The 27790-nt window shown below is 45.1% G+C and overlaps 1 protein-coding gene across 1 annotated transcript in view; it reads left to right on the top strand.

The window, feature by feature from the left end:
* The first annotated feature begins 1693 nt into the window (after window positions 1-1693).
* LOC109908089 (histone deacetylase 7) overlaps window positions 1694-27790 on the top strand; it is a 92876-nt gene continuing 66779 nt past the window's right edge. The window contains exon 1 of the mRNA XM_031793320.1: window positions 1694-1986. Coding sequence (XP_031649180.1) covers window positions 1968-1986 — 19 coding nt within the window. The 5' untranslated portion in view covers window positions 1694-1967. The remainder of the gene's footprint in view (window positions 1987-27790) is intronic.

Below are 27790 nucleotides of genomic sequence, written 5' to 3'. Positions count from 1 at the left end.
ACTCTAAGGATTCCAAAAGGCTGTCTTTGGCTGTCCCCATAGGGGAACCCTTTTTGGTTTCATATTGAACCCTCTGTGTAAACGGTTCTACATGGTACCCACAGACCCCCCCCCCCCCAGTCTGACAGATCAGTACCTATCCTTAGTGGCTTTCTACTTCTACACTCATTTAACTGTGGCCTTTTGCATCGAGTCAACATCCACCTAGACTAGAATGATATATATTCCACACCATGTTCTCTAACCGACAGATCTACAGTATCATAATCTAGATTCAGAAAATATTTTCACATTACATCCCCTACACTCAGATTCAAAGATTAAGTTATTTTTCAAATACTGTGCATTCTCCCTCAACCACACGGTTGCATGGTTCCAATTTTTGGAAGTAAACATTGCGTAAGAAGAACATGTGCATTCATTCCACATCTCTTTCAAAGCGGTGTACATTGTAAGCAGGGCTACAGGGAGTCTAGACTTAGTGCCTCCTCTCTCCTGTCAGTTGGAGAGTGGCGTTAGATGCAAGGCTTAGCAGAGAGGTTGGTAAACTAAACAGAGGGGAGAGGACACAGATCAATCACTGCAAACATCACACATCCACATCTGTAGGTGTTTGTGAGTGTGCATGTTACGTACCCACTCTAGTAGGACCTCAGCCATGTATTTAATCTTGTTAATGATAAACACGTTCACTGTGTTTGCTGCTCTGCCGACAGTGACGCACAGCATTGTTTTATTTTTCCAGAATGAAATTCATCTGGCTTGAACAGTCTTCATAACCTGCAGCCAATTTATCAAGTCGTATTACAGTAATGAATGTGAAGGGCTTGGACTGGTTTTGTTAATGGAACTCTGCTCTCTAGTTTGATCCACAAGACTGCAGACTAATTAGTCAAACTGACCCAGTCAACAGTTTACTAACAATTAGCTAATCATCCCATCTACTATCAGCTCTCCACAGTGTGAGACGGGCAGTGCCATAAGAGACATGTTAATCCATGTCCCCCTGGTTCACCTTTCCCCCTGGACAAGAAATTCAATTAGGGTGAAATCCATCCCCTTGTGTGAGCAGTCAGACTGGGTACAGACTACTGCCTGTTGTGGCCCAGCAGCAAAGGCTAAACAGGGAGTACTGGGGGAGCTACTGTTATCACAAGATATGATGTGTGTGTGTGTGTGTGCATTCCTAGCAGTGAAACAGTGATGTTGGTATACAGTAGGACAAACAGCAGGGCTAAACATCTCTTATCTTTACCATTGTTGTTTTGTATATCATTGTTTGCAGTTGAGGCATAGTTTGTTTTCCATGTGGATGTCATTCTTTTTGCCCTTCTAAATGATTTTTGCATCTGTGTGTTGCCTCCTGATATAGTGTTTCCTGCCATTGTCTTTAGTAGACTGCCTCTGGCCCTCTCCGAGCAGTGCAGGTCCCTCCTACCTTAACCCCCCTCGCCGCAGCTCCTCTCTCTCACTCTCTCACACACACACACACACACACACACACCGCTACACACACACACACACACACACACACACACACACACACACACACACACACACACACCGCTACACACACACACACACACACACACACACACTGCTACACACACACACACACACACACCACTACACACACACCGCTACACACATCGCTACCCACACTCTAATCCTCTCTTTCTCTTCCTCTACTCTCCGCTTCAGCTTCTGAGGCAACTCAGACATAAGCTGCCCCAGAGTCAGCAATAAGGGGGGCAACTGCGTACAGGCTGGGCATACGTGTGACTGTGTGTGAGAGTCCACCAGTCAGCTCAGAGTGGTTCATCTCTTTCTCCCACTTCCTCACTCTCTCCCTCTGTGCCTTTTGTTCCCGCCCCTCACTTTCTCCCTGCTAGCCTGGATAGAGGGAGCTGACCTGCATGCTGTGGACTGGATATGGCGTAGAGACACCCTGACGCTAACCTAACTGGATGTTCACCCTACGAACTGGTAAGAGCCTGCTTCAGCTCTACTCTAACTGTGATAGTATGCACTGGGAAAAAAGGATTGCAAAAGGGTTCTTCGGCTGTCCCCCTTTTGGATTCCATGTAGAATCCTCTGTGGAAGGGATTCTATATGGAACACAAAAGGGTTCTACCTGCAACCAAAAAAAAGGTTCTTCAAAGGTTCTTCTCCTATGGGGACAGCCGAAGAACCCTTTAAGGTTCTAGATAGCACCTTTTTTTCCCCCCACGATTGTGGAAGGAGAAAGTCTCTATGTAGAAATGCCTTATTTTGTGTGTGAGAACTGGCTTTTAATTTAACAAGTCACTGGTGTAGTAACTTTGTTCTGTGTAAACTTTAGTTTTTTTTAAGTCCGTGCTTTAGATATTAACTTAGTACCCAGTAAAAGTGCTCTCTCACTCTATCATTCTCGCCCTTTCCCTGGCTTCTTTCCCTCTCTTCTCTTCTCCCCCGGCTCATTATGCATCCCCCTGCTCATGTTACCGGCTTCCTCCTGTGGTTTTCAGCACAGGTTTCTCCTCTGCTCTGAGTGTGCTCCCACGCTCCCTCAAAGAAAGGAAGGAAAACAATGAGAAGCATTTGCGGAGCCACAAGATGGAGCTGCTTTAATTTGGCCTGTGTCTTTAATAGACTGGAACATTTAAGTGTGGCTTTTTTTTGTTGCGTGTTTTGTTGTTTTTGGAATCACGTTTTCTTTTTTGGGCAGAGGGGTGAGAAAATTGGAAACAGACCCACCCACACTAGTGAGTCAGCCCGCATTTGTGGAGTGTTAACTTTAAGAGGGCAGAAAAATTGTCAAAGAGAGGACCTGCTAAAGGCAGAGGGAATTTGTTTTTGGTTATTCTGTTGATGTCACTTAATCCCCTTCGTTTACATGTACTTAGGAACCGGAGAGGAGGCTGCTCTGGCCCCTGCCATGGGCTTTTTTGAAAGGGAGGGAGTGGCTTGTGTTCATCTGGGACACTCCCAAGTGCTGAGTGCCGAGACCTTCCTCACCCTGCTCCCAAACACTCTGTTTCCCTTTGCATACACAACTGTTGGAGGGGTAGCAGAGTTAACTTGACTATGCGTAGGCTGGGGGAAGTCGATGCGTGGCCGCTGACGGTGTCCTACATGTTATCATAATAACACCAGGGGTTTGTTATGGCGATACATACAGTATTTAACCACCTTGTCACTACAAACTCAAAATCGATCATTCTCCACAATGAACCGCATGCAGATTTGTTTTACGTTCATATACTGTACAAACAGACAATCTCAAAGAATGCTTTCTATCTAATCTTAGTTGTTAGATTTGTGTATTTTTGTCACCGACCATAACCGATACCTTAATCAGGCTGATAATGTGGCACCTCACTTTAGAGTAGCCCATCATTCCCTATCCACATCCCTTACATTCCACTCTGATCCTATCAATTTATCTAACTTTCTATCCATGTAGCCTTTGTCTTCTCCCTCAATCTGACTGTCGCTGTCTGTCACTCATCTCTTCCTCCCTGCTGGCAATGCAGCCTGTGTATTCAGTGATAAGGGGCAACAGCAGTAGCCCTTCCTGTCCTGGCAGGAAGTGTTGATTTCCACTCCAGTCTCTGGGCAACCCTGTGCTGCGTCCACTGGGAACCTCCTTCCACTCTCAGCATGTGAACAGCTCGCAACACACATGGATACGCATGCACACCCACCCACACACAATTATTTTGATCAGAGTGGCTGTGATTTAATGCCCTACCGAGTAACACCTCTTTCAGACTGGAGGTAGCATAGTGGTGTGGAGGGTGCACAGTGGCTGTGTGTGCTGGGTCTGAGCTGTGTCTATAGCTGTAGGTCAGGAAGGGTTAAGGGGTCACATGGAGCCCAGGAGCAGGAGTTCAGAGCAGGATATCCTGTCAGGATATGGTTCTCTCTCCCCTCTATTCCCAGGCACGGGAGGGCTGTGTTGGAGCTTGGAGTCAAAGCTGAGAGTGAAGGCAGGGGGCAGGGTGGGTATTGTCACTCACGTCTCAAAACACATGGAGTGACACGGAAAGTTTGCACGTTGCCATCCAAGCGTTGTGTATCTATGGCAAACTTGTTTGGTGTATTTGATGTTGGACGATAGACAATGGTAGGCCTGATTTGTGCCTAGTGAATCAAGATGGAAGTTGGGAAATTATAGCCGACCTGTTGTTTTGTTGTGTTTGGTATTCCAGAGATGTTCTTATCCCTGTGGAGGCCACATGAAGTCTTTAAGTGAAGAGGTGATTCAGATGAAGGGGTTGAGAGTAATGAGGTGGAGTTAGAGGGGTCATGGAGAAGATGAAGCCACAGGGCAGCAAATGGTCCAGAGGAGACAGATAAAACAGTGGAGTGATTTCCTACCTGACTGCCTGCCCCCCTCTGGTGATATAGTGTAACTACAGATGCTGAACTTCAGGCCTCATAACAAACATTGTTGATCGTTACAATCAGAAAGTATTTTAACTTAGTACTCGTGTGACATTTTATATAATTCTAGGTACATACAGTTATCACATACAAGGACTAGATAGGCAACCGTTTCCTTGGCATCATACAAGTAACCGATGCAAAGAGAGACAAAGGAAAGACAACAGGAGAGAGAGTGACAGGCTGTTTCTGGGTTTCCAACACCCACCTCCTTTGTCTTGTTATTGTTGCGATATGAAATCTCATTCTGGATGTCATTACAGAAATTGTGGTGCCCCTCTGGGATTCCCCCTGGGCTATTTTGTTATCTCGTACCATATTGATATTGTCTACATATTGTCATGCATGAAATCAGTGTCAAGTTCCATTTGAGTAGGAGATTTACTTTGCTTGACTTTATTTTTCTTCATGACAACAGTTGAGGTTGATAACTATTCTAGAGAGACCGTCACGTGGGCTGTTTACTTTGGTTTTGGAAAGTGACTCTGAGCCTGGTGGGGTACTGAGTGTGAACAGAGCTGCTGATAATGTCGAGGATGAGCTGCTGTAACCGAGACGTTCCAGTTGGGCCTCTGACACAGCCGTATGTTTCAGACGCTCGCTCTCACACACCCGCCCACCACGTTAGTGAATGAATGGACACTAAAAAACATGGAACACGTGTTATGCATGTCCCTGTGAATTTGTGTGTATCTGTGTATGAAGTATCTGTGTATGCAGTATCTGTGTATGAAGTATCTGTGTATGAAGTAGATGTACGTGTGACGGATAAGCGAGGCCCAACTGACATACAGTATGCTCACCATCATGCTCCTAATTGGTGTCCACTACAGTTAGTAATGTATGTGTACAGGGATGTTTTGGTTTCTGTACTGTAAGATGAAGGGAAACTACTGTAAATAAACAGGATTATACCAAACTGGTTCCGGTTTCTTCATGTAGCCATATAACAGAGAACAGAGTGCATCGTTTTACTACAAACAGTGTGCACAGTAGTTTTATCATATTGTGCAGAACCACACACAGGGTTAAGAGGAGAGCATTATATTTCTTTTATCATAAAACCAAAGAAGACCCCCCAAAATGGCCTATTCTTAACCGACTGAGCACTTTTCTCATTTAAAACTTGTAACATGGGATTTCCACCAAGGTGCTAAGTGCTGGTCAGAGAGCCCACGGATTATTTTTCAGGCCTTACTGTTGTACAGAATGTGCTTTAGTCTTGCAGCAGCATTGGAATATTGGCTTGGTGTAGATGTGGAATGACTCACAATCCTGTACTGTAAACCCAGACCACACCCTCCTTCACTGCTGCTCCCTGCTTTTACAAAGCTAGCACACCCTGTTATCCAATTTCTGTCAACCTCTTTCAAACACGCACACACAGTACACACAGACATGCGACTCCACCCTTCTCTAAACTTCCACTGATCTCATTCTCAAAAAAACTGTCCTGCAAAAAAGTCCCTTCTCTCTCGCTCTCAAAATACTCTTAGTGTTATAACTGTATGGCTGCTTCAATAACTCCTTATCCAATATTCATCACATTCCTGCTGGCTTCTTAAAGAGAAGGACCATGCTGGCCACTGGGACCTCACAGCAGACGCACTACTCCCTCCTCTCCCTTTCCAGCTTTTAGTTTTTTTCTCTCACACTGCAGTAACAAAGTAGAAGCCTATCAATTGACATACACTGAGTGTACAAAACATTAAGGATATCTGCTATTTCCTTGACATGACTGACCAGGTGCAACTCAATATTAGGAAGGTGTCCTTAATGTTTTGTAAGTGTATATTTCTCTGTTTCACTCTCCCACGGGCTAGTGTTTCTGTTCAAGGATATTTACCAGGAGGTTTTCTGCATAAAGTCACTACACTACTGATACTATTCACACCATTGTGTATTGTGTTTCATATTGGTGAACTATGAGTCATACTCCACAGATTTAAAATGATCTAATTTATATACATTCAAGTAAATGCACAGTGCTGAATTTTCACAAGCAGACAAATGCATACTGTCCACACATGTAGCTAACATAAAGCCCAAAAGTGCCTTGATCTAAACAGCCTCATGAAGTTTGATTCAGTGGAAAGTCTCTTAACAGCTGGTCCACAGAACTCTAATGTAGTTACATCTGTTTCTATATTGAATTAAAATGCTTGTAATTACCAACTTGCTGCTTTTAAGCACAAAACAGAAGTGATTCTCTTTTAAGCACAGAACAGAAGTGATTCTCTTTTAAGCACAGAACAGAAGTGATTCACGGCAGGAAAACATATTTCACACAAATATAGAAATATAGATGAAAATTCACAAATTTAAATTCTAAAAAGCTCTATTCAGGAAGAAACCCATTCACAACCATGCCTATATTTAGATAGTGAGAAACAACATCTGTATTATTTCTTAAACCATATACACTTAGATGCTGAATTAGTGTGGATATCTCTTATCTTGATCATTTGTTCAGTGGTGATGGAGTAGGCCTATAAGGCATCATTTATACAACAGAATGTTAAATTGTGTGTGTAAAGATCAGTTGAGAGGCAGGGTGTTACATGAGTTGTGGTAAGCTCAGGCTGTCGGCCTGACATTTTACACTAAACAACAACCACCACTGTTGGCAACCTCTGGTCTCCCGGTAGCTGAATGCCACATCGAATCGGATTAAACTCCCTAAATGGATGGCTTTATAGCTATGCTACCCCTTCCCTGGTCATCTTGATCAGACATTGTACTAGACATCAGAAAAACTGAAAGTCCCTGTTTGTAAATGAGTGTGTGCGTGTGTTTCTGTGTGTTGGAGACAAGAGTGTAGAGTAGATGCATTGAGGCCAGGGCAGGCAGAGAGAGATGTAATCGGATATAGTTGTTTCATATGACCGGGTTTGCAGGCTGGCTGGCATTCAAGGGCCAAGAGGTTTCACTAAAGGTCAAAATGACAAAAACACACTGTGCTTGTGTTGTGTGTGCCTGACTGACTGAACGCTGACATACACTTCTGTATACTGTATGTGTATGAAGGCACACTACCGGTCAAAAGTTTGAGAACACCTACTCATTCAAGGGTTTTTCTTTATTTTTACTATTTTCTACATTGTAGAGTAATATTGAAGAGATCAAAACTATGAAATAACACATGGAATCATGTAGTAACCAAAAAAAGTGTATATTTGAGATTCTTCAAATAGCTACCCTTTGCCTTGACAGCTTTTCACACTCTTGGCTTTCTCTCAACCAGCTTCATGAGGTAGTCACCTGGAAGCATTTCGATTAACAGGTGTCCCTTGTTAAAAGTGAATTTGTGGAATTGATTTCCTTCTTAATGCGTTTGAGCCACTCAGTTATGTTGTGACAAGGTAGTGGGGTATACAGAAGGTAGCACTATTTGGTAAAATACCAAGTCCATATTATGGCAAGAACAGCTCAAATAAGCAAAGAGAAACAGTCCATCATTACTTTAAGACATGAAGGTCAGTCAATTTGGAAAAAAAGTTTCTTCAAGTGCAGTCTTAAAAACCATTGAGCGCTATGATGAAACTGGCTCTCAAGTGATAATGGCGCTGGAGAAGAAGGCAGAGGTTTTATGTGTCCCCAACCGATCGTTTTTTTTGTTTGTTTATTTGCATTTTTTGTAACAGATAATTTTTTAAACGTATTTTGTACATAATGTTGCCGTTAACGTCTCTTATGACCGAAAATAACTTCTGGACATCAGGACTGCGATTACTAACCATGGACTGGCAGAATCCTTTTTTCCTTTAACATGCCCGACGTGAACGATATACTGCTTTCTCGGGAACGAGAGGAGGCGGAGAAAAGGGGCCAAAGGGCAGGCTGCCTTCCGAGAATTCCTAGGCGATCGAATAAACCCCCACTTCCTTCCATTCTGCTAGCTAACATGCAATCTTTGGAGAATAAAATAGATGAATTACGGGCAAGATTAAACTACCAACGGGACATTCGAAATGGCAATATCTTATGCTTCACGGAGTCGTGGCTGAACGACAACACTATTATACGCTGTACCGGCAGGATTGAACAGTGAAGTCTGGTGAGAGAAGGGGTGGCGGTCTATGTATTTTTGTAAATAACAGCTGGTGCACGATATCTAAGGAAGTCTCGAGGTTTTGCTCGCCTGAGGTAGAGTATCTCCTGATAAGCTGTAGACCACACTATCTACTTAGAGTTTATCTGTATTTGTCGTAACTGTTTATATACCACCACAGTCAGAGGCTGGCACTAAGACAACATTGAATGAGTTGTATTCTGCCATAAGAAAAACGCTCACCCAGAGGCGACGCTCCTAGTAGCCTGAGACTTTAATGTAGAGAAACTTAAATCCGTTTTACCAAATTTCTATCAGCATGTAAATGTGCAACCAGAGGGGGAAAAAAAACTCTAGACCACCTTTAGACCACCTTTACTCCACACACAGAGACGCATACAAAGCTCTCACTCGCCCTCCATTTGGCAAATCTGACCAGAATTATATCCTCCTGATTCCTGCTTACAAGCTAAAATGAACTGAATCAATAAAAAAGTGGTCAGATGAAGCAAATACTAAGCTACAAGACTGTTTTGCTAGCACAGACTGGAATATGTTCCGGGATTCCTCCGATGGCTTTGAGGAGTACACCACATCAGTCATTGACTTCATCAATAAGTGCGACTGTACATACCCCAACCAGAAGCCATGGATTACAGGCAACATCCACACTGAGTTAAAGGCTAGAGCTGCTGCTTTCAAGGAGCAGGACTTTAACCCAGAAGTTTATAAGAAATCCTGCTATGTCCTCTGACAAACCATCAAACAGGAAAAGCTTCAATACTGGACTAAGATAGAACCGGTGCAGTGCAATTCAGATGCTCGTCGGATATGGCAGGGCTTGCAAACCATTACAGATTACAAAGGGAAGCACAGCCGAGAGCTGCCCAGTGACACGAGCCTACCAGACGAGCTAAACTACTTCTATGCTCGCTTCGAGGCAAATGGCACTGAAATATGCATGAGAGCACCAGCTGTTCCGGGAGACTGTGTGATCATGGTCTCCGCAGCCGATGTGAGTAAGACCTTTAAACAGGTCAACATTCTCAAGGCCGCAGGGCCAGACAGATTACCAGGACGTATACTGTGAGCATGCGCTGACCAACTGGCAAGTGTCTTTACTGACATTTTCAACCTCTCCCTGTCCGAGTGTAATACCAACATGTTTTAAGCAGACCACCATAGTTCCTGTGCCCAAGAACGCTAAGGTAACCTGCCTAAATGACTACCGACACGTAGCACTCGCATCTGTAGCCATGAAGTGCTTTGAAAGGCTGGTCATGGCTCACATCAACACAGTTATCCCAGAAACCCTAGACCCACTCCAATTTGCATACTGCCCCAACAGATCCACAGATGATGCAAAGCTTTCATCAAGGCAAAGGGTGGCTATTTGAAGAATCTCAAATATAAAATATACTTTGATTTAACACTTTTTTGATGATGATTCCATATGTGTTGTGTCATAGTTTTGATGTCTTCACTATTATTCTACAATGTAGAAAATAGTAAAAAAATAAAGAAAAACCCTTGAATGAGTAGGTGTTCTAAAACTTTGGACCGGTAGTGTATGTCGGGAGGTTAAGGTTCTATCTGCATTTTTGTCAATGTAATTATTGACGTAGCCTTGTTCTGTTCAATGTTCTCTACCTATATATTTCTCTAAATACCTCAATTCAAATTGCTGACACCATTCAAACCAATGCGGGTTCGGAACTTTGAAGCCAGTTATCTCAGGATCATCTTTTTGCAGATAGAACCTTATATATTTTAGGTCCCAGTGCCATTGATTTCTGTGTAGTTGTTTTTGTTCAGTTTTAGCATGGTTTCTATCCCTTTCGACTCACATGATTGACTTTGATTTAAATTAACACATCAGACATGTCATTATCAGGAACTACATTTCAGCAAAAAGACATAGCCTAACAGTTGACTGCGCTGTTGCTGCCATTCTGAGAAGTAGGGCTGACAAAGACGATCTTAGCTGAATCTAAATTTGACCTTGTATTTCATTGAGGGACATTATTTAGAGTGTGCGCGTGTGTGTCTGCCTGCCTGCTCAGAGACAATAACCAGTACTGAAGGTTTAGGCTAGAGGCTGGGCTCAGTGTTTACTCTAACCCGTGTGCCGCATGGTGCCACAGCATGGAGCTTGGTGTCCCAGGGGCCCAGCTGAGCCCCGCCTGGTACCCAGACAATGGCTGCCTTCATCCTGGCTTCCTCCTCCCTCCATCCATGTCTGCCTCCATCCTCTCTGGACCACCTTGTGATCTGGGGCAGAGGTTGCCAGGTCTGATCCTGAAAGGCCTAAAATAATATCTGTATCTAGTTAAATGACTTGGAATATAAAGAAAAGTACATCTTGCCTATTCTAATGTAACTTCGAGGAAGCCCACGATCTTGCCGTGGAACTTGGTTTGGGAAATGTATTTGAGAGTACTCATCTTGCATCTTTTTGGAAGCTTTGACTTATTTTGTGTAGTGATTTGACATTTAAAACTGTGTGAGAGAGTGAATCCTTGTCAGGTTGTGTAATTGTGCAGGTGGGAGTTAACTACGCACATGTAGAACACAGCTGACCACATCCTGTACATATAGAACTCACATAGAGGCCTCTTCCTCTCAAATTAACTGACATCTGAAAAATGCTAAGAATCTTACAAAAAATACATTTCAACATGTTTTCACAGTGTCCTCTCTGAGTCTAGCTTCTGTTTGGACATTTTGGATCAATTTGATTCAATTAAATTCTTGGAAGTCCCAAGAGTGTGTTGCATTGGCTTTCAAAGATTGTTATTAAAAATTAGGCACTGCTTCATCTGGGGAAAATAAAATAGTTTAGCATCAGTCTAGAGAGACAGATTGACTGCTGTCTTTTCCATTTGGGTGTTACATACAGCGTGGTTCACGTTGGCCAGCGCCTTGCCTCCTGTGAACCTAAGCTTGTGCCTGTGTTTGATCATATGTGTGTGCAGTGGCGGTCGGTGCCATTTAAGATGAGGGTGGACGATTTTCTTTATTTCGGAGCGTGGCCTTATTTCTATTACAGCATTTGGATTCACACAGCTCAATGTAACATCAATATGTTTAGGCCAGGGTTTTCCAACCCTGTCCCTGGAGAGCTACCTTCCTGTAGGTTTTCACTCCAACCCCAGTTGTAACTAAGATGATTCAGCTCATCAACCAGCTGATTATTAGAATCAGGTGTGCTAGATTGGGGTTGGAGCAAAAACCTACAGAACGGCAGCAGGGCTAGAGAGCCCTGGTTTAGGCTACTACTTGATTTTCCCCTATACCCACCATGAGGTTGCTACAACCTAGCCAACGAATTATGGTTTACAATGTAGTTGCACAGGTCATGAACACTCTAAGTAATTAAGGTGACAGACTGACATTCAATAACGCCTTGCACACTCTTGCCTGCATCTAGCTGATCTACAGGTGTAATCATTGGTCCAACAATTGCAAACAAGAGTTGCTATTGGACAAATTCAGGTAGGTTTATCCACATTTGCTTCTGTTTAAGAATTGTTTATTTTTTAACAGGAATGGCAGATTGAATACATCCCTGATCACCCGCAAAAACAGTTCACTTTCATAGCAGCCACATAAACAGCATGATCACTTTGCTCATTGTATAACTCCTTCTCGCATCTATGCACTCTCCTCCTCTCACCTTTTCCCTGGGGGAGAAAAAAAAATCTCCTCCTCTCACCTTTTCCCAGGGGGAGAAAAAAAATCCAAGCCAAACCTTCATACCATAACCGCTACACACAGCCTACATTGTTACCACCATATTAGCTAACGTCCTAGTCAACATAGCTACTAGAACTAACGCGTTAGTAAACCCGCTACAATCATGCAGTTTAGCAGTCAACTACTCACCACATTTTATGCACTGCAGTGCTAAGTTAGCTGTAACTTATGCTTTCAGTACTAGATTCATTCTCTGATTGTTTGGACAACGTGTCAGTTCATGCTGCAACAGCTCTGATAGTTTGGAGGACATCCTCCAGATGTTGTAAGTCTATAGAAGGGGGTGAGAACCATGAGCCTCCTAGGTTTTGTATTGAAGTCAATGTACCCAGAGGAGGACTGAAGCTAGCTGTCCTCCGGCTACACCATGGAGCTACCCTACAGAGTGCTGTTGAGGCTACTGTAGACCTTCATTGCAAAACAGTGCGTTTTGAATTAATTATTTGGTGATGTGATTATATGTATTATAGTTTAATCTAACCCTAACTTTAATGTTTCACTATTTTTATCTTCATGAAATTCACTGAGGAGGATGGTTCTCCCCTTCCTCCTCTGTGGAGCCTACACTGGTGTGTGTGTACCTTGCTGTGGGCTGCTAGACTGCTGTGCCGTTTTACTGTCACACAGGCTGTGTTCTCGTTATTTTCAGCTCATACCGGATGTGATTCAGATTGGGGAATTCTATAATTGACAAGACAAACCACACAAACGCACACATACATAAACACCCACACTTTGGGAGGATTTCTGGTAAGGGTGCTGGGCTCCCCCTGAGCTTATGCATTTAAAGGTGAGTATGGGCTAGGTTTCGTTTTTGGTGTGCATGAACGGTTTCTTTTACTGTTGGGCTTGAAAACTGGATCACAGATGCTGAGTGGAAATAAAAGCAGTGCTCAAGCTGGGAAAACAGCCTTTGAAAGATTAACTAAACTCTTTCATCTCATTGAGCACTTTGTCATTTCCTGTCCTCAAAACACACAACCCATGCAGGTGATGCTCAACCTCCTTCTCAAACCCTCACATTGTATTCTACGCTTCTCTACAAACAATGCAGGCAACTGTCACTCAAATGTTTTAATCTAAACGTCACTGTTTATATCATTACTGTTATACAAAGCATCAGGGTCACAGGAAGAGGCAGTGGGAGACCTGTGCATCATGTGACAGATAAAGGGACGTGTATGGGTTACCTTGTCTGAGAAATACACAGGAAGCCCTTGGTAACTATTCCTTCCTCTTCCAAGAAACATTAATCTATGATGTGACTCATAACTGGAGGAGAAAGGTATTGGTCAAGGAGCACCGTTTCCTAGAAGGCTATGCACTCATTAAGACATTTTGTAGAATTCATCTGTGAAATTAAAGTTGTTCAGATAAAGCTGACAAACATGACGTTTTCACTTTCGTCTTTTCTCTGAGTTTCATATTTCCCTGCTATACTGCCTGCTACATGAGCCAATAACCACTTGAGCACTTCTAAACACTTTATCATACTGTGCAGTTTACTTGATTGTGGTCATACATGTACAAATGTAGCTTTAACCATACATGAAAATGCTACTTTGAGAAACATTTTGGAAGAGTGGATATGCGTTATTACACAAGTTGTAACATGTTTATAGTAGTGTTGTCCAGAAAGTGCAAGTAAAGGACTGTCGTAACAGTTATTCTGTTCCAATAAACAGCTGCTGCTATGTCAGCAGGTGGAGCTGTAGAAACCATCTGACAACAAACTGTGAACAAAGTTTCAGACACTGATACGTAGTGGTTCGGATTGGCTACATAGTGTACCAATAGAAAGCTCATATGCGGAAACAATGGTAGAGAGAAGTCGTGTGACGCTATTTTTGGTGCTACCCGCTTAGATTTCTATTTTCGTCTTCTTCAGGGGCTGGACATACCAAGTTGCTTGCGATAACTAATTATTTCTCCCTCACTTGTAGCCTACTGACGAATCTCATCCTTGGCCACCGGTCTCTTTCCCTGTATGTTACTCGACAGTCATTTCACAAATAGGCTTCACAGGACTAGTAACAGACGACATTGGCTTTTTGGAGGAATATTTATCATGTGGATTTAGAACCTGTTGCGTTGTTGTGACATTCTTACAAGGTAACACATTTTCTTTCATGTGCTTACCAGATAATTGTTCTGTGTTATACAGTATTGCAGCAGTAGGCTAACCGACCTACCCGATGAAACTAACTGACATAGTGTAGCCTATTATTGGTACGTGCAGTTAGGTCTGTCATTCTACAAATAGGCTACATTTCGAAACATAAGTCCATTTCAAAGGGGCTACAACCATCGTATCCTGGTGGGATGTCTTTTAAACGCTGCCCTCTGTAAGCAGATGTTCAGGGCAGCAGTTTTTTTTTCCAGAGTGAGAGACCGCATTCCATTGCTGAATTGTTACACATTTCTCGGGAAAATCTATTACAATTTGTAGGTTATTTGTTTTAAAACAGCCTACACTTTTCATATACTTGAAGTTCGCTATCATTTAGGGGGCATGGATAATTAATTGCCTGTGGTTGTGAGTAATAAACGATATCTCCCCGATATCCCCCCGTCTGCAGATGGAATCACGGCGTCGGGACCTACGGTAGACAAAGCCCGGGACAGCTTTTTATCAAGTGTCAGGTAGCCCCCCCTTGTCACTTGAACTGCGCACTAACAAATATGTAACTACTTATTGCCACATATCACCTCACTGTCTTCAGAATAGTAGACTTACAAATATGATAGATTTTTCCTCCAGAATGAGCCATACATTTAAACAAACAGGCTACATCTGTTTGCAAATTAGTCATCCCCAACCAACTATTCACGGTTGTTTGAACAGGTCTCAAAAGTAATGCCGTTTTCAGAAACTAGCCGATCTATGCACTGGCAAATATGGAAATATTGAGAAGAAACATTTTGTTGTGGTATATGCTGCTAATGAACATCTTTTTTTTTCTTCATGATTAGTCACTAGCATGATTGTCTAGACATATTTACTTTTACAGCAACACAGAAGCGAGAGCATGCAAGCACACAACAAGACTACAGTAGGGTGACATTGGCTAGGGGATCCTATGTTCTTATGTTCTCACACCACAAGACTACAGTAGGGTGACATTGGCTAGGGGATCCTATGTTCTTATGTTCTCACACCACAAGACTACAGTAGGGTGACATTGGCTAGGGGATCCTATGTTCTTATATTCTCACACCACAAGACTACAGTAGGGTGACATTGGCTAGGGGATCCTATGTTCTTATATTCTCACACCACAAGACTACAGTAGGGTGACATTGGCTAGGGGATCCTATGTTCTTATATTCTCACACCACAAGACTACAGTAGGGTGACATTGGCTAGGGGATCCTATGTTCTTATATTCTCACACCACAAGACTACAGTAGGGTGACATTGGCTAGGGGATCCTATGTTCTTATATTCTCACACCACAAGACTACAGTAGGGTGACATTGGCTAGGGGATCCTATGTTCTTATATTCTCACACCACAAGACTACAGTAGGGTGACATTGGCTAGGGGATCCTATGTTCTTATGTTCTCACACCACAAAGTACTACCAGAATAACAAAGTAAACACAGTACATATGAAGAAGTAAAACATGTACAGCATCTGTTTATTTTGTACTTTCAGAAAGGCTAATATGTGTGTGGAATAGTTAGCACTGAGAGCTAAAGTCTGACTGTGCATTAGATCTGAGTGATAGCCCAAGCTCTTGCTGTGCCAGGCACATGTTCCATCCATGCAAAAGAGGCCATCTTCCTGGAGAAACGGAGGGAGGTCATGTCCGAAGCTGCAGTGTCCCATTTCATGTGTCAGTCCGGGCCAACTGACACGGCCAATCTCTTTTGTGTCCCTCTAATCTGTCTAGGGTTGAAAAACGAGGGTGTATTAGTTGACCAGTAAACTACTATCATTTTGGTATCTTTCAAGGATTATATGTCATCTATCACAAGACATCTAGTAACCCTTTTGGTACTTCCGATTATCACAGGTGTCTGTAATCATGTCTGGCCTTCTGTGTGGCCGTCTCACATTTGTAATAATGAAATAAGATGATAAAAAAATGGAATGACAAAGCTGTTAAACATTATCCTCCAACTTAGTGAAAACCATCGGGTTTAAAATGGGCTATTTATTTCAATATGTATTTGTTTTCAATGTTTTTGGCGTCAAACTGGTGGCAGTTGTGAAAAAAGACAATAGTTGGAAGAGCTGCAGAGTTAATTCAAATGGTTGTTAAGATGATTTTTCCATTAATTAGGCTATATTCGAATGAACCATGTGGTTTATCTACTAGAAACTCATGGACACAAATACAATAAATGAAAACTATGAATACTTTTTTTATTTTATTAAAAAGTTATTCAAGTATAAATGACCAAAGTTATGACGGATTGCCATAGATTCTGTTAATTACCAAAATTACTGAAGATTTAGTTAACTTTGGTAAATGACCGGTAGCTTTACAACCTTCTAATCTGTTCCTATTCATCAGAACGCTCTGCCTCTCCTTCTCCTGTAGCTGTTAATGCTGCTCCGATGAAACACAACAATCCCCCTTAATGAAGTGAAGTCAACGAGGTTATTAAAAGTAGTCTGTGGTCAGTCAGTACCTTGTTGTGGTTGTTACTCAGCTCCTCCTGGTGTGATTCTACGATAACCCACCACAGAAACATTATGAAGCTCAGCGTCAGTTAAATATCTTTTCTAGTCATTTGGATTTGGATCATGCCACCCTGTTCAGAGACTGGATCCAAGTACGTGTCTGTGGTTTGGTCTTTGCCTGGACGAGGTATCTGTTGCTTGTAAAACCACGTAGTGAAGAGGATGGGAACCTAATAAACATAGTCTTACATTTCCTTAACATACCAGGAGAGGAGGAAAATGTAGAGTGATCACAATAGCAAGATTGTTTTGCAGGGAGCTGCAGTAAAGATCAAGTTTCTGGTTGAAACCAGGGTCAGCTGACTCCCTCCTTCCCTCCACGCCGTCGCTGCTGTCTTGAGAGTAAAGGCCCAGCGGGTTGAACTTAACTCTTTTATTCTTAGTCAGGGAGCCTGAGACTTTTATTCCTGTCTTATTCCTACTGTATGTACGACACTACTGAAGTCGGATGGATTGATAGTTCGCGGTGTCTTATATCCAGGAAGTCATTTGATACAGTTCGAGGTTTATTATCCTTGTAGGGCCACAGACCTTGTGATCTCTGGAATCAAACGTTGTTGAACGGTAAATGTGGAGTCTGGATCCCTGAGCTAACGCAGGCCTGTCAATTCTGCTGTGTCAAATCAATTAGTCAGGGTTTAACCTGGTGACTTGCCCCTATTTAAGTTGTCCAGAATTTTCTTTAGTAATGGCAGCATATGCCTATAGCATTTCCCTCGGAGGCCAGTTGGACATGCTAGAAAGTTCAACTTCCAGCTCTGCACCAGGAGCTCTGTCTCTGTACTCAGGTAGTGGTGGTCTGGGCGCTGGTCTATTGGCTGTCAATGGTTTGTGCGGTGGCAGTCAGACTCAAAGATCCATGACCGTGGGTGACTTGTACTGGTCTAGGATCAGATTGCCTGTTGTTGCCAGGCAGGTCATGTGATCCCCTTTAGTCTCCGGCGTCTGGCCTGTGTAATGCAGACCATGAGAAAAGAGCAAAGGCCATGGAGAGCTGCTTTCCCAGGATGCACTGTGGCTCTCCTTTCTGCCGTTCTCTGGTAGTCGGGTCAGATCAGTTCGTGTGAGGCTGTGGTATAACGACAAAGCAGGGAATCATAGTCTCACCTGTCTCTATCCTCCACATCACCCCTTCTCTTTTTTTCTCTTGCTTGATACCGCAATGTTGCCGATAGACAAAATCCCATTTGCTTTACTAGAACATGGCTGTTCACAGAGCACCACTAGTCTATAACATGGCCTTCCTGTGGTAACTAAATGCCAGGAACCAAGAAAATGAATCTACTTATAGATGGGAGGCTTGTTTACTGGATTTAGAGATTGCTAAGTTTCTGGTCTCTGATAACGACGGGGTTTGCAGTTATTTATTCAGTATGTGTGTGCGTTACCAAGAATGTTAACATCCTCTTGTTTTTGTTCATTCAGTCAGAAAAGTGTGACTGCATATTCATGAGGTGTGTTCCCTTCAAAGGTTTTCCCAGAACAGTTGTTAAAGTTTAAAGTCTTAGAGTTGGAGAGAAAAAAACTGCAGAGCGACTCAAACTTGGTATAAAAAAAAGATGAGCAACAGAGCAGGCAGGAGAGAGTGAGCTCGCGGCAGAGTGAGCTCGCGGCAGAGAGAGGGTGTGAGAGAAAGGGTGTGAGAGAGAAGGCGTGCGAGAGAGAGTGTGCGTGCAAGAGGGAGAGTGAGAGAGAGTGAGTGAGAGAGAGTGAGAGAGAGTGAGTGTCCGTGAGAGAGAGAGCGGGCGTCCGTGAGAGAGAGAGCGGGCGTCCGTGAGAGAGAGAGCGGGCGAGAGAGAGGGAGAGAGAGCTGGCGAGAGAGAGGGAGAGAGAGCGGGCGAGAGAGAGCGGGCGAGAGAGAGAGAGGGAGAGAGAGCGGGCGAGAGAGAGGGAGAGAGAGCGGGCGAGAGAGAGGGAGAGAGAGCGGGAGAGAGAGCAGGCGAGAGAGAGGGAGAGAGAGCGGGCGAGAGAGAGGGAGAGAGAGCGGGCGAGAGAGGGAGAGAGAGCGGGAGAGAGAGAGGGCGAGAGAGCGGGCGAGAGAGAGAGAGGGAGAGAGAGCGGGCGAGAGAGAGGGAGAGAGAGCGGGCGAGAGAGAGGGAGAGAGAGCGGGCGAGAGAGAGGGAGAGAGAGCGGGCGAGAGAGAGGGAGAGAGAGCGGGCGAGAGAGAGGGAGAGAGAGCGGGCGAGAGAGAGCGGGCGAGAGAGAGCGGGCGAGAGAGAGCGGGCGAGAGAGAGGGAGAGAGAGCGGGCGAGAGAGAGGGAGAGAGAGCGGGCGAGAGAGCGGGAGAGAGAGCGGGCGAGAGAGAGGGGGCGAGAGAGCGGGCGAGAGCGGGCGAGAGAGGGGGCGAGAGAGGGGGCGAGAGAGGGGGCGAGAGAGGGGGCGAGAGAGGGGGCGAGAGAGGGGGCGAGAGGGAGAGAGAGCGGGCGAGAGGGAGAGAGAGCGGGCGAGAGGGAGAGGGAGAGAGAGCGGGCGAGAGGGAGAGGGAGAGAGAGTGGGCGAGAGGGAGAGAGAGCGGGCGAGAGGGAGAGGGAGAGAGAGCGGGCGAGGGAGAGGGAGAGAGAGCGGGCGAGGGAGAGGGAGAGAGAGCGGGCGAGAGGGAGAGGGAGAGAGAGCGGGCGAGAGGGAGAGAGCGGGCGAGAGGGAGAGAGCGGGCGAGAGGGAGAGAGCGGGCGAGAGGGAGAGAGCGGCGAGAGGGAGAGAGCGGGCGAGAGGGAGAGAGCGGACGAGAGGGAGAGAGCGGGCGAGAGGGAGAGAGAGAGAGAGAGCGGGCGAGAGGGAGGGAGAGAGAGAGAGAGAGGGAGAGAGAGAGAGCGGGCGAGAGGGAGGGAGGGAGGGAGAGAGAGAGAGAGAGAGCGGGCGAGAGGGAGGGAGAGAGAGAGAGAGAGCGGGCGAGAGGGAGAGAGAGAGCGGGCGAGAGGGAGAGAGAGAGCGGGCGAGAGGGAGAGAGAGAGCGGGCGAGAGGGAGAGAGAGAGCGGGCGAGAGGGAGAGAGAGAGCGGGCGAGAGGGAGAGAGAGAGCGGGCGAGAGGGAGAGAGAGAGCGGGCGAGAGGGAGAGAGAGAGCGGGCGAGAGGGAGAGAGAGAGCGGCGGAGGGAGAGAGAGAGCGAGCCGGCGGGAGAGAGAGCGAGAGAGGGAGCGAGAGAGAGAGAGAGAGAGAGGGAGAGGGAGAGGGAGAGGGCAGGTGAGAGGGGGCGGGCGGGCGAGAGAGAGAGAGAGCGGGCGAGAGAGAGAGAGCGAGATGGCGGGTGAGCGAGAGAGAGCGAGATGGCGGGGGCGAGAGAGAGAGCGAGATGGCAGGAGAGAGAGAAAGGGAGTAGGCAGATGTAAGGATGTCAGAAATATGTAATTATCTGCATTTGTGTGTGCTCATGTGCAGTTTAACTTAACCACTGAATTACACTGTAGCCTCTCCTGCTCAGGAAGCAGTAAACGTAGCAGAAACTTTCCTTCATGACTGTCTCTGCCAAGCTGGCCTTTGCTTGTTCTGTTTTCACAGTACCTTAGTGTTAGCCACCCAGGGGCCATCCATCTCTCCCCGCCCAGGGGCCTTCCTCTCCTCCATCTCTCCCCGCCCAGGGGCCTTCCTCTCCTCCATCTCTCCCCACCCAGGGGCCATCCATCTCTCCCCACCCAGGGGCCTTCCTCTTCTCCATCTCTCCCCACCCAGGAGAATTCCTCTCCTCCAGCATTCTCCACCTAGGAGCCAGACCACGACTCAATACACAGCGCTGACCTCTGAGTTATGTGTCAGAACTTTTGTTTTCCTGTTCCGCTCTCAGGGTGATGTAGGAAGAGAGGGTGAAAAGGGAAGAAGAGGCTTCAGGGACGAACAGTACTCCAACAGTGGAACTGGACTTGTAACTGTCATGTTTTATTTGTAATGACAAATTCCACATAAAGTTTGACTTTAATGAAAGCATCTCGCATAGTGTTTCTCTTTGAAGTCATGGTTATATAGTAAATGAAATCTAATGTTATTTGTCACATGCGCCGAATACAACCGGTGTAGACCATATAGTTAAATGCTTACTTACGAGCCCTTAACCAACAATGCAGTTAAGAAAAATAAGCTTAAAGAAAGTATTTACTGAAAAATGAAATTACAAATAAAAAACAATAACGAATAATTAAAGGGCAACAATAAAAGAACAGTATCTTTGGCTTTATACAGGGGTTACTGGTACAGAGTCAATGTGGAGGCTATATACAGGGGTTACTGGTACAGAGTCAATGTGGAGGCTATATACAGGGGTTACTGGTACAGAGTCAATGTGGAGGCTATATACAGGGGTTACTGGTACAGAGTCAATGTGGAGGCTATATACAGGGGTTACTGGTACAGAGTCAATGTGGAGGCTATATACAGGGGTTACCGGTACAGAGTCAATGTGGAGGCTATATACAGGGGTTACTGGTACAGAGTCAATGTGGAGGCTATATACAGGGGTTACTGGTACAGAGTCAATGTGGAGGCTATATACAGGGGTTACTGGTACAGAGTCAATGTGGAGGCTATATACAGGGGTTACTGGTACAGAGTCAATGTGGAGGCTATATACAGGGGTTACTGGTACAGAGTCAATGTGGAGGCTATATACAGGGGTTACTGGTACAGAGTCAATGTGGAGGCTATATACAGGGGTTACTGGTACAGAGTCAATGTGGAGGCTATATACAGGGGTTACTGGTACAGAGTCAATGTGGAGGCTATATACAGGGGTTACTGGTACAGAGTCAATGTGGAGGCTATATACAGGGGTTACTGGTACAGAGTCAATGTGGAGGCTATATACAGGGGTTACCGGTACAGAGTCAATGTGGAGGCTATATACAGGGGTTACTGGTACAGAGTCAATGTGGAGGCTATATACAGGGGTTACTGGTACAGAGTCAATGTGGAGGCTATATACAGGGGGTACCGGTACAGAGTCAATGTGGAGGCTATATACAGGGGTTACTGGTACAGAGTCAATGTGGAGGCTATATACAGGGGTTACCGGTACAGAGTCAATGTGGAGGCTATATACAGGGGTTACTGGTACAGAGTCAATGTGGAGGCTTTATACAGGGGTTACTGGTACAGAGTCAATGTGGAGGCTATATACAGGGGTTACTGGTACAGAGTCAATGTGGAGGCTTTATACAGGGGTTACCGGTACAGAGTCAATGTGGAGGCTATATACAGGGGTTACTGGTACAGAGTCAATGTGGAGGCTATATACAGGGGTTACTGGTACAGAGTCAATGTGGAGGCTATATACAGGGGTTACTGGTACAGAGTCAATGTGGAGGCTTTATACAGGGGTTACTGGTACAGAGTCAATGTGGAGGCTATATACAGGGGTTACTGGTACAGAGTCAATGTGGAGGCTATATACAGGGGTTACTGGTACAGAGTCAATGTGGAGGCTATATACAGGGGTTACCGGTACAGAGTCAATGTGGAGGCTATATACAGGGGTTACCGGTACAGAGTCAATGTGGAGGCTATATACAGGGGTTACTGGTACAGAGTCAATGTGGAGGCTTTATACAGGGGTTACTGGTACAGAGTCAATGTGGAGGCTATATACAGGGGTTACTGGTACAGAGTCAATGTGGAGGCTATATACAGGGGTTACTGGTACAGAGTCAATGTGGAGGCTATATACAGGGGTTACTGGTACAGAGTCAATGTGGAGGCTATATACAGGGGTTACTGGTACAGAGTCAATGTGGAGGCTATATACAGGGGTTACTGGTACAGAGTCAATGTGGAGGCTATATACAGGGGTTACCGGTACAGAGTCAATGTGGAGGCTATATACAGGGGTTACCGGTACAGAGTCAATGTGGAGGCTATATACAGGGGTTACCGGTACAGAGTCAATGTGGAGGCTATATACAGGGGTTACTGGTACAGAGTCAATGTGGAGGCTATATACAGGGGTTACTGGTACAGAGTCAATGTGGAGGCTATATACAGGGGTTACTGGTACAGAGTCAATGTGGAGGCTATATACAGGGGTTACTGGTACAGAGTCAATGTGGAGGCTATATACAGGGGTTACTGGTACAGAGTCAATGTGGAGGCTATATACAGGGGTTACTGGTACAGAGTCAATGTGGAGGCTATATACAGGGGTTACTGGTACAGAGTCAATGTGGAGGCTATATACAGGGGTTACTGGTACAGAGTCAATGTGGAGGCTATATACAGGGGTTACCGGTACAGAGTCAATGTGGAGGCTATATACAGGGGTTACCGGTACAGAGTCAATGTGGAGGCTATATACAGGGGTTACTGGTACAGAGTCAATGTGGAGGCTATATACAGGGGTTACCGGTACAGAGTCAATGTGGAGGCTATATACAGGGGTTACCGGTACAGAGTCAATGTGGAGGCTATATACAGGGGTTACTGGTACAGAGTCAATGTGGAGGCTATATACAGGGGTTACTGGTACAGAGTCAATGTGGAGGCTATATACAGGGGTACCGGTACAGAGTCAATGTGGAGGCTATATACAGGGGTTACTGGTACAGAGTCAATGTGGAGGCTATATACAGGGGTTACTGGTACAGAGTCAATGTGGAGGCTATATACAGGGGTTACTGGTACAGAGTCAATGTGGAGGCTATATACAGGGGTTACTGGTACAGAGTCAATGTGGAGGCTATATACAGGGGTTACTGGTACAGAGTCAATGTGGAGGCTATATACAGGGGTTACTGGTACAGAGTCAATGTGGAGGCTATATACAGGGGTTACCGGTACAGAGTCAATGTGGAGGCTATATACAGGGGTTACCGGTACAGAGTCAATGTGGAGGCTATATACAGGGGTTACCGGTACAGAGTCAATGTGGAGGCTATATACAGGGGTTACCGGTACAGATTCAATGTGGAGGCTATATACAGGGGTTACCGGTACAGAGTCAATGTGGAGGCTATATACAGGGGTTACCGGTACAGAGTCAATGTGGAGGCTATATACAGGGGTTACCGGTACAGAGTCAATGTGGAGGCTATATACAGGGGTTACCGGTACAGAGTCAATGTGGAGGCTATATACAGGGGTTACCGGTACAGAGTCAATGTGGAGGCTATATACAGGGGTTACCGGTACAGAGTCAATGTGGAGGCTATATACAGGGGTTACCGGTACAGAGTCAATGTGGAGGCTATATACAGGGGTTACCGGTACAGAGTCAATGTGGAGGCTATATACAGGGGTTACCGGTACAGAGTCAATGTGGAGGCTGTATACAGGGGTTACCGGTACAGAGTCAATGTGCATGTAGATAGAGGTGACTATGCAAAGATAATAAACTGAGTAGCAGCAGTGTAAAAATGTGGGTTGGGCAGGTGTCAATGCAAATAGTCCGGGTTAGCTGTTCAGGAGTCTTATGGCTTGGGGGGTAGAAGCTGTTAAGAAACCTTTTGGACCTAGACTTGGTGCTCTGGTACCACTTGCCGTGCAGTCCTGGATGGCAGGAAGCTTGGCCCTGGTGATGTACTGGGCCGTACCCACTACCCTCTGTTGTGCCTTGCGGTCGGAGGCTGAGCAGTTGCCATACCAGGCGGTGATGCAACCAGTGGTGCAGATGTTGAACTTTTTTTGAGGATCTGAGGAACCATGACAAATCTTTTCAGTCTCCTGAGGGGGAATAGGTTTTGTCGTGCCCTCTTCATGACTGTCTTGGTGTGCTTGGACCATGTTAGTTTGTTGGTGATGTGGAAACCAAGAAACTTGACACTCTCAACCTGCTCCACTGCAGCCCCGTCGATGTGAATGGGGGCGTGCTCAGTCCTCCTTTTCCTGTAGTCCATGATCATCTCCATTGTCTCGATAACGCTGAGCAAGAGGTTGTTATCCTGGCACCACACTGCCAGGTCTCTGACCTCCTCCCTATAGGCTGTCTCATCGTTGTCGGTGTTCAGGCCTACCACTGTTGTGTTTTCGGCAAACTTAATGATGGTGTTGGAGTCATGCAGTCATGGGTGAAGAGGGAGTACAGAAGGGGACTGAGCACGCTCACCCCTGAGGGGCCCCAGTGTTGAGGATTAGCGTGGCAGATGTGTTGTTACCTACCCTTACCACCTGGGGGCTGCCCATCAGGAAGTCCAGGATCCAGTTGCAGAGGACGGTGTTTAGTCCCAGGGTCCTTAGCTTAGTGATGAGCTTTGAAGGCACTATGGTGTTGAACGCTGAGCTGTAGTCAATGAATAGCATTGTCACCTAGGTGTTCCTTTTGTCCTGGTGGGAAAGAGCAGTGTTGAGTGCAATTAGGATAGCATCATCTGTCGATCTGTTGGGGTGGTATGCAAATTGGAGTGGGTCTAGGGTTTCTGGTATAATGGTGTTCATGTGAGCCATGACCAGCTTTCCAAAGCACTTTATGGCTACAGACGTGAGTGCTACGGGTTGGTAGTCATTTAGGCAGGTTACCTTAGTGTTCTTGGGCACAGGGACTATGGTGGTCTGCTTGAAACATGTTGGTATTGCAGACTCGTCAGTGACAGGTTGAAAATGTCAGTGAAGACACTTGCCAGTTGGTCAGCGTATGCTCGAAGTACACATCCTGGTAATCCGTTTGGCTCTACGGCCTTGTGAATGTTGACCTGTTTAAAGGTCCTGCTCACATCAGCTGCGGAGAGCGTGATCACACAGTCATCCGGAACAGCTGTTGCTCTCATGCCTGCTTCAGTGTTACTTGCCTCGAAGCAAGCATAGAAGTAATTTAGATCATTTGGTAGGCTTGTGTCACTGGGCAATTTGCGGCTGTGTTTCCCTTTGTAGTCCGTAATAGTTTAAGAGCTTCCACAACCGACGAGCGTCAGAACCAGTGTAATACGATTCAATCTTAGTCCTGTATTGATGCTTTTCCTTTTTGATGGTTCATGGGATGGCATAGCTGAGTTTCTTAAGCGTTCAGGTTAGAGTCTTGCTCCTTGAAATCGGCAGCTCTACCCTTTGGTTCAGTGCGGATGTTACCTGTAAGCCAAGGCTTAACTTAACTTAATATTAGGATTTTGTGCACCAGCTGTTATTGACATATACACAGACCGTCACCCCTTGTCTTACCGGAGACAGATGTTTTATCTTGCAGATGCACGGAAAACCCAGCTAGCTGTATGTTATCCATGTCGTCCTTCAGCCACGACTTGGTGAAACATAAGATGTTACCGTTAATGTCCAGTTAGTAGGATAGTCTTTTATTATCCAATGATTGCACATGGGCTATTCGGACTGATGGTAGAGGTGGATGACCCACTCGCCGTCAGGATCCTTACAAGGCACCCAGACCTACGTCCGCAATATCTCAGTTTCTTTTTGAATCACAAGGATCTGGGCCTTGTCGGGTATCAGCAGTAAATCCTTGGCGTCCAACTCGTTAAAGAAAACATTTTATATCTAGTACGAGGTGAGTAATCGCTGTCTTGATACCCAGAAGGTATTTTTGGTCATAAGAGACGGTGGTATAAACATTATGTACAAAATGAGTTACAAATGACACAAAAAAAAAACAGTGCCACAATTGGTTAGGAGCCTGTAAAACGGCAGCCATCCCCTCCCGCGCAATCTCAGATTTGTGGTTGCTCCTCCATGGTTCAGTGCAATAGGCTTGTGACACCCTTCCTGGGATGAGAGGCTGCTATGGAGGCCGTTACTGGGTGCATTCTCTAAACAACATGACCTAGAATGAAACAGCAGTAATTGATGCATGCAAGACCAGTGCAACCTTCCATATCGTACCACGTCGGCTGCGGCACAGCAGCACTTGATGTGACTCGTCTGTCAGTAACGATGTTAAGTTTTTTATTTTCTCGCTAAGAGATAGGGTGCTGATAGTGGTGGCATGGCTGAGACAGGTGTGTGTTGTTGTGTGGTTTGTTGATGTGGGTGTGTTGGGCCAGGCTGACAAGGGGACCATGCTGGTTCCTTTCCTTTGAAAGATGCTGTGTTGAGTGTCTTATCTCACTGGGGCTTTGTGGGGAATGTGTTTGATTTCGGGGGGTGGGTGGAGACACAAGGGGTATAGGGTAGGTGAGCAGACCTGGAGGGTGTAGGGTAAGACTGATATTGTCACTCTTGAGAGATAAACATGTCATCTGTCACATCCTAGCTACAGCACACTTCCAGGGAACCATGTCATCTATTGTTCATCAGTTCCTGTGTGTTTGTGTGCATGTGTGTCTTAGTGCTGAGCGATTGACCGAAATGTCGTTTTTAAATGAAAAAAAAAAGTTATTCACCACTGTTCAATTATTTCAATGTATTTATTTTTTCTGTGAGCTCAATGGCAGTTTTTTAAATAAATAAATAAGATCAACCCCGAACTGTGTGATGTAGTTTCCAACAGACCAATATTCAACATAGTTTAGCGCAGAAAAGTGGTAACTACAATGACCATAATCCATTGCGTGCCTACTTGTCTTGTCTGTTTCTTTTATACCTGATACATAAGAAACAGAAGGCGTGATTGAGGGATAGAAAGCAGTTGCTTCGAGGTATCTCTACCTAAAAAAATATATATATCTAAGTGATTGATAGTTGGTATTCAGAAGTCGTAAAAGTATGCCTTATTTACTTTGAAGAACTACTAAAATAGTGATTGTCAGACAACAGCTCTATAGAGATGAGATGATGACTTAGAATTAAACAACACAATAAAAAAAATGTAGTATACACAAATGAAATATTTTGTAAAGTAATGTGAATAAATGATAAGCAGTAATGGACAGTCAGTAGCATCATGGGACTTTTATTAATTGATTTATTCTGTGTTACAGCATTCAACCCACATAATGCATAGTGCTGTTCAAAGAAATTATGGAACTGATCATTCAGCGGTGTGTATTTTTTATTTATTTTACCT

The sequence above is a fragment of the Oncorhynchus kisutch genome, linkage group LG17, assembly GCF_002021735.2.
Source record: "Oncorhynchus kisutch isolate 150728-3 linkage group LG17, Okis_V2, whole genome shotgun sequence".
Classification (NCBI taxonomy): Eukaryota; Metazoa; Chordata; class Actinopteri; order Salmoniformes; family Salmonidae; genus Oncorhynchus; species Oncorhynchus kisutch.
Note: the sequence above shows the minus strand (reverse complement) of the source record. Positions and strands in the feature narration are given on the sequence as shown.